The sequence below is a fragment of the Orcinus orca genome, chromosome 8 (assembly GCF_937001465.1).
Source record: "Orcinus orca chromosome 8, mOrcOrc1.1, whole genome shotgun sequence".
Taxonomy (NCBI): Eukaryota; Metazoa; Chordata; class Mammalia; order Artiodactyla; family Delphinidae; genus Orcinus; species Orcinus orca.
Window position 1 is genome coordinate 49752548 of NC_064566.1, and position 13351 is coordinate 49765898.

General features: G+C 39.0%; 1 protein-coding gene across 5 annotated transcripts in view; it reads left to right on the top strand.

Annotated features, from left to right (window-relative positions):
- Positions 1–13351, top strand: part of RNF121 (ring finger protein 121) — an 81141-nt gene that overhangs the window by 33930 nt on the left and 33860 nt on the right. For all 5 annotated transcript variants that reach the window (XM_004279739.4, XM_049713887.1, XM_033405592.2 and 2 more), the window contains one exon: positions 1817–1958. In XM_004279739.4, the coding sequence (XP_004279787.1) occupies positions 1817–1958 (142 nt within the window). The remainder of the gene's footprint in view (positions 1–1816; positions 1959–13351) is intronic.

The window sequence follows — 13351 nt, forward strand, 5'->3', positions numbered from 1 at the left end:
GATTGGTTTTTTTTTTAAAATAATAGTATGATAAATATTTGAAGGGGCAGCATTGGGAAAGAGAGAGTGGATATGTTCCAGAGTGTAGGATTAGGTCCAAAGGACTGAAGCTGTAGTAAGATAATTTAGTCTCATTATCAGAAACATTGTTAATAATCGTGGTATATTGTGAGGCACAGAGCTTCCTGCTTCTTAAAGCTTTGGAATTTTATTCCTTCATAAGCACGTATGAGTTCCTACAATGTGTCAGACACTGCTGGTTCTAGAATAGATTATTTTAAGAGGCATGTATTCTCAGCCAGTGGAGGTATTCAAACAAATGATTGCAAAAATAATTTTTACATTGAGTGGTAACTTGAGCTAGGTGCCTTCTGGTGTTTTCTCAGTCCTTTTTTTGATTTCTTGTTGTACACATCCATTCAGTTATATACTGTCTGAGAACAAGAAACTTATCTCTTATTATCTTTATAACTCCCCATAATCCTTGGGATTTTAAAATATCCTTTGCCCTTTTAGTTTAGCTTATCCTCACAACAACCCTATGAGGGTGGCAGAAAAGATAAGGACTCCTTTTGATGGATGAAGAAATCGTGATGTAGAGATGTAAATTTTCTTCGCTAAGGCCACATAGGTTGTGTCTGAACCTAAGTTTCTGACTCCTACCCCTATTATATTTTGTCAGATTCTGTCACCTAGGATAAAGTTTTATGTAAGGTGAACCCTTAGGTGCTGTGACTGCCAGGCTGACTGACATTTGGCTGCCCACCAAGTTTCCCCCCTCCTAACATTTTATTATGAAAAATCTCAAATATACAGAAAAGTTGAAAGAATTGTACAGTGAACACCCTTGTACCCACCACCTAGATTGTACAACTAACTTTTTGCTATATTTTATGATTTGTCTATCCATAATGCATCCCACTGGGTTCTTCTTGCTTAGTCTCTCATTGCCCTTGGGAATTCCATGAAGATACCATTTATGTTGTCCTTTCCCTTTCTCCCTAATACCCCTGGGTATGGAGAACTTGCACAAAAGCTCCTGACTACGGGTTACATTTGTACTTAGTTTCCTAATTCCTTCTTTATTCCTCTCCCTTGGCTGTAGGAGTGACTTTTCTTTCCTGTTCTCAGAGGAAGCTTTTTGCCTATACTGGCCAAGGGAATCACTTGTTGCCAATCCTCGGGACCAGAGAATGCCGGCCTTTAAACTCTTAGATTAAATAAGAGTTTCCAGTTGTACTCTCCTTGAGCCCTTGAAGAGTCTATTTACCTGTGGATACTGATAATGAAGTCACTGTTGGAATAGTGTAAAATCGAAGCACTATTGAAGTTCAGATTTTTCAGGCTTTAATCTTTAGGATCTCTGGTCCTGGCAGAGAGGGTAGGACAAATAAAGCAAGACTTTAACCCTGGAATTTGCACATATTTGCAATATTACTCCTTTACTGGTATCATAAATATCATTGAGTAAGAGTATGAGCCTTTATGGCTGTGACCTCTCTGGGTTACTTTCTTCTTCCAGTGACAGGTTGAAATAGAACTGAAATGGAAAGGTATCAGCTGTTTTTAACATTGGGGCTGGGCAGCAGACCACCCACCTTTAACCCCAATACCTAACCTTGGTGACTAGGGCCCATAGAACCCCTGTTCTATTCCAAAATGCCTGTCCTCTAGGGCATGTGTGTTTCTAGCCCATATTTCATACAGTACAAGAGTGTGTTCTACACTATGGACCAGTGAGATATCCCTGGAAAACACTGCTCCTTTACCGCCACACCATCCCTGACCTAGCTCACCCCATCTGTTTGGCTTTCAGGGTCGAGCACGCACGCATGCATGCCAAGCACCGCGGCCACGAAGCCATGCACGCTGAAATGGTCCTCATCCTCATCGCTACCTTGGTGGTGGCCCAGCTGCTCCTGGTACAGTGGAAACAGAGGCACCCCCGCTCCTACAATGTAAGCCACTTTGTTCATTTTTTTGTTTGCCAGTCATCAAGAGACCCTTCTTAAGTATTCTAGGGTCCAGCCTAACCCAGGCCACATGTAGGCAAGGAATAGATAATAATACTAAACTGTATGTGTGAATGGTGAATAGTGTATGTTGGGTGTGTGTTTAAGGGACAGGCGATTCAGATTGTGAAAACTGGGAAAGAACCTGAATGTACTTTCATAGCCAGAAAAGGTAGATCCTTCCTTTTAACATTTTGGGATAGATTCATGAAGGAGCTGTTCATTAGGAACTATTCAAATAGAGGGAGAGATGATCACTTGATTGGGAAGACCAAGCCTCCAATGAATCTTTAGATTAATATTTTGAAAATGCAGTAATAAAGAGGAGGCAATGTAACAAGTGGTAAGAAGGCAGGGTCAGAGTTAGAGAGACCTAAAAAGGCAGTTCTAGAGGAAATAAGGAACAAAAACATAAAATGTACAGAAAACATACAGCTAAATGGCAAAGTAAATCCTTCCTTATTAGTAATTACTTTAAATGTAAATGGATTAAATTCTCCTATTAAAAAGCAGAGATTGTTACGTTGATTTAAAAAACCACATTATCCATGTTTATACTGTCTATAAGATACTCACTTTAGATATAAAGAAACAAGAGATAAAAGTAAAAGGATGGGGCTTCGCTGGTGGTGCAGTGGTTAAGAATCTGCCTGCCAATGCAGGGGACATGGGTTTGATCCCTGGTCTGGGAAGATCCCACTAAGCCCATGCGCCCCAACTACTGAGCCTGTGCTCTAGAGCCTGCGAGCCAACTACTGAGCCCGCGAGCCAGAACTACTGAAGCCCGCACACCTAGAGCCCATGCTCCGCAACAAGAGAAGCCACCACAACAAAGAGTAGCCCCCACTCGCTGCAAATAGAGAAAGCCCGCAAACAGCAACAAAGACCCAATGCAGCCAAAGATAAATACATAAATAAATATTAAAAAAAAGTAAAAGGATGGAAAAAGATATTTCATGCAAATGATAACCAAGAAAGAGCTGGTGGCTCTTAAATGTCAGACAAAATAGCCTTTAAATCAAAAAAGGTTACATGAAATAAAGAAGGACATTACATATTGATAAAAGGTTCATTACAGCCAGAAGATGTAACAGTTATAAACATATATGTACCTAACAAAGGAACCCCCAAATATGTGAAGCAAAAATTGACAAAATTGAAGGAAGAAACAGATGGTTCTACAATAATAGTTGGAGAGTTCAGTACCCCACTTTCAGTAATGGATAGAATAGCCAGGTAGATCAACAGGTAAAAGAGGACTTGAACAACATTATAAACCAATTAGACCTAACAGACATATACAGCATACTCCACCCAACAACAGCAGAATACATGTTCTTCTCAAGTACACATGGGCCATTCTCCAGGATAGACTATATGTTGGACCACAAAATAAGCTTCAGTAAATTAAAAAACATTAAAATCATAGATGCAACTACTCTGGATTAGGACACGGCAGGTGGTATACTGGATTCTTTTACAACTATTATCTTAGAAGTATTTAACCTTTTCAAGTATAACCCTTTTTTAACATAAAAAACTTGGCAAACATCCATGTGATAATAGTTTGAAAGAATACATAAACACATATAGTAGTAACAATAGCTAACATTTATTGAATTTTTACTATGCCAGTCACTGTTCTAAGCACTTTACATATATAACTCATTTAATCCTCACAGTAACCCAATAAATACTGTTTTCTCCAATTACAGATGAGGAACTGAGGCAGAAAGGCTAAGTAACTTGCTCCACTGGTAAAACCATTATTTGAACCAAGACAATTTTACTCCAGGGCTTTTAGTCTTAATCCCTAAATGCTTCTTTTTCTCTAGTATGCTTTTTCAGACCTCTTGTAATAGGGCCAAAGATGCCCAGAGGTCTGTAGCCCACAGGATGTGAACTGCTACACTATCTCATTTAACCCTCCTAATAGCCCATGATGTAAGTACTATGAACAAACTGAGGCCCAGAGAGTTCAGGCATGAAGGGGGGATACTAATAGAGCCAGGATTTAAACCCAAGTCTTCTGTTTCATATTTCATAATTTCTACTATACCATATGGTGCTTCTGGAAAGGATTTTCCATCAAGGGAACCAAGGGATAATATGGAGCGTAGGCAGAAGAGAGACTAATCTTTGCCCTTGAGCTGGCACTTGTTCCAGACATTACTGGCCTATAGCCACCTCATGTGTTGTCATGCACTGCAAGTAGAGACATCTGTACCTTCAGGTCATAGTGCATGGAATGACCTCATGGCACCAAGGCTTTTTGAACTAGGCACCATCCAGCAGGCTGAGCCATCTGGGGTGGGGCTTCATATCTGGACCCTGCTCGTGCTTCACCCTGCCATCTGAGATAAGTCACTTGTTTTTCAGTGTGTGCTTATAGTACCTGCTCTATAAAATGGGGATTTATCAGGATGGTTTAATTGAGCCTGGAAAATACAAAAAATCATAAACCAAATGTAGAGAGACCCCTTGGAATTTCTGTGCTTGAATTTAGAAATAATTATATATTGTTGGCTAATATGCAGAGATTTCTGAAAACCTCTGAAGAAGTGAGGATGCATAATGTACTGCAGTGGTTTTCAGTATGTAGTTTTTTAAAAGGCTGTGGAGTCCTTTCTTCAAACAGTATCTTAAGGAAAAACCCAGTGTAGAAAATAAGAGGATGCTCTTCTTGGGCTGGTAACCCTGACCCCTCCGCTTTCTCAGGAACATCTATAGGACACATCAGAGTGTTAGAAAACCACTGATGTGTCATTCATTCATTAATCTTTTTTTTTTTTTCTTTTGCGGTACGCGGGCCTCTCACTGTTGTGGCCTCTCCCGTCGCGGAGCACAGGCTCTGGACGCGCAGGCTCAGCGGCCATGGCTCACGGGCCCAGCCGCTCCGCGGCATGTGAGATCTTCCCGGACCGGGGCACGAACCCGTGTGCCCTGCATCGGCAGGCGGACTCTCAACCACTGCACCACCAGGGAAGCCCCATTCATTAATCTTTAATAGGAATGTGATTGTGACTTAATGAGGCCAGTTGTTGTAAGGAATACGCACAGTTGTCTCATTACTTTATTGCCACATCCTGTAAACATGCTGAACTACATTGGTGAGAGGACATGCTAACATTATAGCATATCTTACACTGAGAAACTTAAACTCATCTTTAGAAAATTGGAAGAAGAAATCTGTAGTGTCCTGCTTTATGCTGCTCTTATACAATAATGATCTATATTGCTTTTGTTAAAACTTTTATTAACTTGGGTACAATGAATGTTTTTACTGCTTTGATTAAAGTACTAACTTTGGAGGAAGAAAAATTGCCCAAGATGCCTGTACATAATGGCATCTCCTGTCCTTTTTCAAGCTTATCAGAAGTTGGAGCTGTTTGCCTTGTAGCAGTAAATACAGTGGAGTTAGACCATCTGGCTTGATTAGCCAGCTCCATGCTTCCTGGCTATATGACTTTATACCTCCCTGAGCCTCAGTTCTTATCTCTAAATTGGGGTGATAATATCTATCTCCTGGGTTGTGAAGATTATATAAAATTGCATGGCAAAGTGTTTTGTAAACTCTAAAGCTAATGTTAGTGACTTTGTTCCTCCTACTCCTAAGAGAAAAGTCTCAAGACATAAAAATACCTTCAGGTACTATTTTATGTGGAAGTGGAATAGATTTTATTGAGGACAATTTCACATAACAAAATTCACAGTTTTAACTGTTTTAAAGTGTATAATTCACTGGCTTTTAGCACATCCACGTTGTTGTGCAACCATGGCCACTATTTAGTTCTAGAATGTTTTTGTTACGCCAAAGGAAACCCCATACCCATTAAGCAATCACTTCCCATTTCCCCCTCCCAGCACACCCTGGCAACCACTAATGTGCTTTCTATGTATTTGCCTATTCTGTATATTCATATAAATAGAATCATATAATATGTGGCCTTTTGTGCTTGGCTTCTTTCACTTAGCATAATGTTTCCAAAGTTCTTTCATATTGTAGTATCTACCAGTATTTCATTCCTTTTATGGTTGTGTAATATTCCATTGTGTGGATATGCTACATTTTGTTTATCCATTCTTTAGTTGATGGACACTTGAGTTGTTTCCACCTTTGGGCTATTTTGTTTCGTTTTGTTTTTTATTTATTAATTAATTTTATTTATTTTTGGCTGCATTGGGTCTTCGTTGCTGCATGCGGCTTTCTCTGGTTGCGGTGAGCAGGGGCTACTCTTCGTTGCGGTGTACAGCCTTCTCATTGCAGTGGCTTCTCTCGTTGCAGAGCACGGGCTCCAGGGCACGTGGGCTTCAGTAGTTGTGACACATGGGCTCAGTAGTTGTGGCTCGCGGGCCCTAGAGCACAGGCTCAGTAGTTGTGGCGCACGGGCTTAGTTGCTCCGCCGCATGTGGGATCTTCCCGGACCAGGAATAGTACCCATGTCCCCTGCATTGGCAGGTGGATTCTTAAACACTGTGCCACCAGGGAAGCCTTGGGCTATTTTGAATAGTGTTGCTAGGAACATTCATTGTAAGTTTTTATTTGAACACCTATTTTCAGTTCTTGGGTATATCCTGGAGTGGATTTGCTGAGTCATATGTAACTCTATGTTTAACTTTTTGAGGAACTGCCAAATGGTTTTCTATAGCAGCTGCAGGATTTTACATTCTAACTCACAATATATTGGGTTCCAATTTCTCCACATTCTCGCCAACACTTGTTATTTTTCTTTTTCTTTTCCTTCCTTGCTTCCTTGCTTCCTTTTTTCTTTTTTTGTATTATAGCCACCCTAGTGGGCATAAAGTGGGATTTCATTGTGGTTTAATTTGTATTTCCCTAATGGTGTTGAGCATCTTTTGATGTTTTGGGGTTTTTTTTGTTGGTGGTGGTTTGTTGTTGTTGTTTTTGGCCACACTGCAGCATGTGGGATCTTAGCTCCCTGACCAGGGATTGAACCCATACCCCCTGTAATGGAAGCACGGAGTCTTACCACTGGACCGTCAGGAAGTCCTCTTTTGATGTTTTTATTGGCTATTTGTATATCTTTTTTGGAGAAATGTCTATTCACGTTCTTTACCCATTTTTTAATTGGATGTCTTTTTTTTTTTCTTTTTGGATGTTCTGTGCAGCTTTTGGGATCTTAGTTCCCTGACTAGGGGTTGAACCTGGGCCACGACAGTGAAAGTGCCAAATCCTAACCACTGGATCGTCAGGGAACTCCCAGATTTTTGACTTTTTGTTGTTGAATTGTAGAAGTTCTTTATATAGTCTGGATACTACACCATTGTTAGATAATGATTTACGAATATTTTCTCCCGTTCTGTGTGTTGCCTTTTCACTTTCTTGATAGTAGTATCCTTTTATGCATAAACATTTTTAAGTTTGGTGAATCCAATTTTTTTTGAATATATTTAACATATAACATTGTATAAATTTAAGGTGTGTAACGTTAATTTGCTACATTTATATATTATAGCATGATTGCCATTGTAGTGATATTTAGCACCTCTATCACATTACATAATTATTCTTTCTTTTTAGTGTGGTTGGAATAACTAAGTTCTAGTCTGTTAGCAAGTTTGATCATTAAAGTTCAACATCATTGTCCATATTCATTATTCTGTGCATTAGATCTCTATGGCTTATTTACTACTATGGCTTATTTACTACTAGTTGCAAGTTTGTACTGTTAAACCTATTTTTTTCTTTTGTTGCTTATGCTTTTAATGTCATGTCTAAGAATCCATTGACAAATCCAAGATTATTAAGATTTTCCCCTGTGTTTTCTTTGAAGAGTTTTATACTTTTAGCTCTTAGGATTTAGGTCTTTGATCCATTTTGAGTTAATTTTTTGTAAGTGGTGTGAGATAAGGATCTAACTTTATTTTTTTGCGTGTGGATATCCAGTTGTCCTAGCACCATTTATTGAAGAGACTTCTTCCTCCATTTAATGGTCTTATTAGCACTATTGTCAAAAATCAATTGACCATAGATGTATGCACTTATTTTTGTACTTTCAGTTATATTCCATTGAACTATAGATCTATACTAATGCCACTATCACACTTTTGATTACCATAGCAATGTAGTAAGTTCTGAAATTAGGAATCATGAGTCCTCCATACTGGTTCCTTTTCAAGATTGCTTTGACTATTCTAGATCCCTTGCAATTCCATGCTAATTTTAAGATCAGTTTTTCCATTTCTGCAAAAAAAGGCAGTTGTGATTTTGATAAGGATTGCTCTGAATCTGTAGATCATTTGAGGGAGTATTACCATGTTAGCAATATCAATCTTCCCATTCCATGAACTTTCATGAGCATTAATTGTCTTTTCATTTATTTCAGTCTTCTTTAATTTCTTTCATTAATGTTTTGTAATTTCCAATGTACAAGTCCCATATCTCCTTGGTCAAATTTATTCCTCAGTATTTTGTTCTTTTTGATGTTATTGTGAATGGAATTATTTTCTTAATTTCCTTTTTGGATTGTTCATTGTTAATATATAGAAATAAAACTGATTTTTGTGTGTAGATTTTGTGTTTTGCAACTTTGCTGAATTTGTTTATTAACCAATAGTTTTTTTAGTGTAGATTCTTTAGGGTTTTCTTTATATAAATCATGTCCTCTGTTTTGCTTCTTTTTTTCCGATTAGATGCCTTTTATTTCCTTTTCTTGCATAATTGCTCTGGCTAAAACTTCCAGTACAATGTTAAATAATAGTAGTGAGATGGGCATCCTTGTCTTTTTCCTGATCTTAGGGGAGAAGCTTTCAGTCTTTAATCTTTAAGTATGTTAGCTGTGGATATTTCATAAATGCCCTTTATCATGTTGAGGAAATTCCCTTCTATTCCTAGTTTGTGTGTTTATCATTGAATGGGTGTTGAATTCCTCAAATGCTTTTTCTACATCAATTGAGGTGATCATGTGGTGCATCCCTGGGATAAATCTTACGTGGTCATGGTGTGTAATCCTTTTAATATGCTGCTAGATTTGGTTTGCTAGTATTTTGTTGAGGATTTTTGCCTCTGCATTCATAACAGAGATTGGTTTGTACTTTTCTTGTCATATTTTTGTCTTGCTTTGGTATCAGGAAAATGGGGCCTCATAGATAAGTTAGGAAGTGTTACCTTCTTTTCTGTTTTTTGAGGAATGGAATTTTGGTGTAGTATAAAAAGCCTTGAAGTGGGAGTCACTTGATCTAAGATCTATTTCTAGCATCACTGCTAATTAGCAATGGACCTTGGGCAAATTACTTATTCCCTCTTAGCCTCGCCTCATTCTCATGTTTCATCTTTAAAGTGAGGGTTGAAGACTAGATGATTGCTAATGTCTCTTCAAACTTTAAAATAGTTTTTCATTACTGTTATTTTGTTTAACTCCAAAGGCCCAAATTAAAGCTAAGGAATGAGAGTTTTAAGAATGCAGATTTTGGCTAAGTATTATAAAGAAATTTTCAACAGTGAGGGCTGTTCCACAGTGGAATGAACTGTCTTAGAAGGGAATGCTCTTCCCATTACAACTATGTTTTATTAGGGGCTAGACAACCCCGTCAGGGATGTTGTGGAGCAGATTTTTGTGAGTTTTACGGAATGGTTGGCTGGACTTCTTCTAAGTACTCCCTCTAAGCTCTAAAATCTGTATCATCGAATTACCAAGAGAGGCGAAGGCCTGTCTCATTCTTAAGAGGACAAAGCTGACCTGTCGAGAGACAGGATGAGGTTTCGTTCTGGTTTTTTTTTGGCGGTACGTGGACCTTTCACTGTTGTGGCCTCTCCTGTTGCGGAGCACAGGCACCGGATGCGCAAGTTCAGCGGCCATAGCTCACGGGCCCAGCCGCTCCGCGGCATGCGGGATCCTTCCGGACCGGGGCACAAACCCGTGTCCCCTGCATCGGCAGGCGGACTCTCAACCACTGCGCCACCAGGGAGACCCATCGTTCTGTTTTTGTTTTGTTTTTGTTCTCATTACAAATGTTATACATGTTATAAAAAATTCAGAAGTGCCCAGAGAGAATCACTGTTAAACATTTGTTACACTTGCAGATTTTTTTCTATGCATATGTTAATATTTATAAATTTTTAGATATTTATGACATCCATTGGGCTCTGCAACATTTTCCACCTAATATAGGCATACCTCAGAGATATCATGGGTTTGGTTCCAGACCATTGCAATAAAGTGAATATGCAATAAAGTAAGTCACACAAAATTTTTGGTTTCTCAGGGCATATAAAAGTTATATTTACACTGTATGTAGTCTGTTAAGTATGCAATAGTGTTATGTCTAAAAAAACAATGTACATACCTTAATTTTAAAATACTTTATTGCTGAAAAATGCTATCATCTGAGCCTTCATTGAGTCAGTCTTTTTGTTGGTGGAGGGTCTTGCCTAGATGCTGTTGGCTGCTGACTGATCAGGCTGGTGGTTGCTGAATTTTGGAATAGCTGTGGCAATTTCTTAAAATAAGACAACAATGAAGTTTGCTGTATCAATTGTCCTTTTACAAATGATTTCTCTGCAGCACCCAGTGCTGTTTGATAGCATTTTGCCTACAGTAGAACTTCTTTCAAAATTGGAGTCAATCCTCTCAAACCCTGCCTTAGCAACTTAAGTTTATGTATTATTCTAAATCCTTTGTTGTCATTTCAACAGTCTTCACAGCATCTTTACCAGGAGTGGATTCCATCTCAGGAAACTACTTTCTTTGCTCATGTGTAAGAAGCAGCTCTTAAGCTGTTAAAGGTTTATCATGAGATTGCAGCAATTCAGTCACATATTCAGACTCTACTTCTAATTCTAGTTCTCTTGCTATTTCTACCACTTCTGCAGTTACTTCCTCCACTAAAGTCTTTAACCCCTCAAATTCATCCACAAGGGTTGGACTACATTTCTTCCAAATTCCTGTTCATGTTGCTATTCTGACTTCTTTCCAGTGAATTGTAAATGTTCTTAATAGCATCTAGTATGGTGAATCCTTTCCAGAACGTTTTCAGTTTTCTTTGCCCAGATCCAAACAAGGAATCAATATCTATGGCAGCTGTAGTTTTACAAAATGTATTTCTTAAATAACAGGACTTGAAAGTTGAAGTTACTCCTTGATGCATGGGCTGCAGAATGGATGTTGTGTTAGCTGGCATGAAAACAACATTAATCTCATTGTACATTTCCATCAGAGCTCTTGGTTGATCAGGTGCATTGTCAGTGAGCAGTAATATTTTGAAAGGACTCTTTTTTTTTTCTGAGCAGTAGGACTCAATAGTGGGCTTAAAATATTCAGTAAACCATGTTGTAAACTGATGGGCTGTCATCCAGGCTTTGTTGTTCCACTTATAGAGCACAGGCAGAGTAGATTTAACATAATTTTTAAGGGCCCTAGGATTTTGGGAATGGTAAATGAGCATTGGCTTCAACTTAAAGTCACCAGGTGCATTATCCCCTAAAGAGAGAGTCATTTTGTCCTTTGAAGCTTTGAAGCCAGGCACTGACTTCTCCTGTCTGTGAAAGTCATAGATGTCATCTGCTTGAAAATCTGTTGTTTAGTGTGGCTACTTTGATTCATCATCTTAGCTAGATCTTCTGGGTAACTTGCTGCAGCTTCTTCATCCGCATTTGTTGCTTCACCTTGCAATTTTATGTTGTGAAGATGGTTTCTTTCCTTAAACCTTATGAACCAACTTCTGCTAGCTTTAAACTTTTCTTCTGCAGCTTCCTCACCTCTCTCAGCCTTCAGAGAATTGCTCTGGATTAGGTTTTGGCTTAAGGGAAAGTTGTGGCTGGTTTGATCTTTTATCTAACCACTGCAACTTTCTTCATATCAGCAGTCAGGCTGTTTTGCTTTCTTATCATTCATGTGTTCACTGGAGTAGCACTTTTAATTTCCTTCAAGAACTTTTCCTTTGCATTCACAACATGGGTTAACTGACACAAGAGGCCTAACTTTCAGCCTGTCTCAGCTTTCAGCATGCCTACTCACTGAGCTTAATCATTTCTAGCTTTTGATTTAAAATGAGAGATGTGTGACTCTTCCTTTCACTTGAACACTTAGAGGTCATTGTAGGGTTATTAATTGGTCTAATTTCAATATTGTGTGTCACAGGGAATAGGGAAGCCCAGGGAAAGGGAGAGAGATGGGGAATAGCTGGTCAGTGGAGCAGTCAGAACATACACAGCGTTTGTTAAGTTTGTTGTCTTATATGGCCTAGTTTGTGGTGCCCCAAAACAATTACAATAGTGACATCAAAGATCACTGATCACCGATCACCATAACAAATATAAAAATAATGAAAAAGTTTGAAATATTGTGAGAATTACCAAGATGTGACACAGAGACATGAACTGTTGGAAAAATGGCGCTGATAGACGTGTTCAACTCAGGGTTGCCACAAGCCTTCAGTTTGTAAAAAACTGCAGTATCTGCAAAGCGCAGTAAAGCAAAATATAATAAAACAAGGTATGCCTGTACTGGCTCTCAGATATACAAGCCATATTAGTTTGTATGTCTATCCGTATTAGTATGTGTGCCATCCTTTTAAACTACTAAAGCATAGTATTCTTTTAAATTGGTTTTTTTAAATTTAACTTATGTCTATTAATAGACGTGTTAATTAACAGTTTATCTCAGTTGCAACAATGGTTCAGTAAACTTTTTACATATATAATTTGCACAGCTGGGCCAGCGTTTCTGGAGAATGAATTCCTAGAAATGGAATTGCCTGGTCAAGTGGAATTGCCATTTAATCATTAATGGATCTTGTCAAACTGCCCTTCAAAAAAGTTATAGCAGTTTATAATCCCACCAAGAGGTGTTAAACAGTGCTATTACCCAGTGTTAAAGAGAGTATAGAGAATCCTCAGTATTTTTAATCTTTGTCAATCTAATAGGGTGAAAATACCTAATTTAAAAGTCAAGTAGGGCTTCCCTGGTGGCGCAGTAGTTGGGAGTCTGCCTACCAATGCAGGGGACACGGGTTCCAGCCCTGGTCCAGGAGGATCCCACATGCAGCAGAGCAGCTGGGCCTGTGCTTCATAACTGCTGAGCCTACGCTCTAGAGCCCATGAGCCGCAACTGCTGAGGCCTGTGTGCCTGGAGCCCGTGCTCCGCATCGGGAGAAGCCATCGCAGTGAGAGGCCCGGGCACCGCAACAAAGAGTAGCCCCCCTCGCTACAACTAGAGAAAGCCCGCGCTCAGTGGCAAAGACTCAATGCAGCCAAACCAAAAATAATAAATAAATTAAATAAATAAATTATAAAAAATATAATAAAAAAATAAAAGTCAAGTAGTTCTGGCACTTCCCTGGCAGTCCAGTAGTTAGGACCCACACTTCCACTGCAGGGG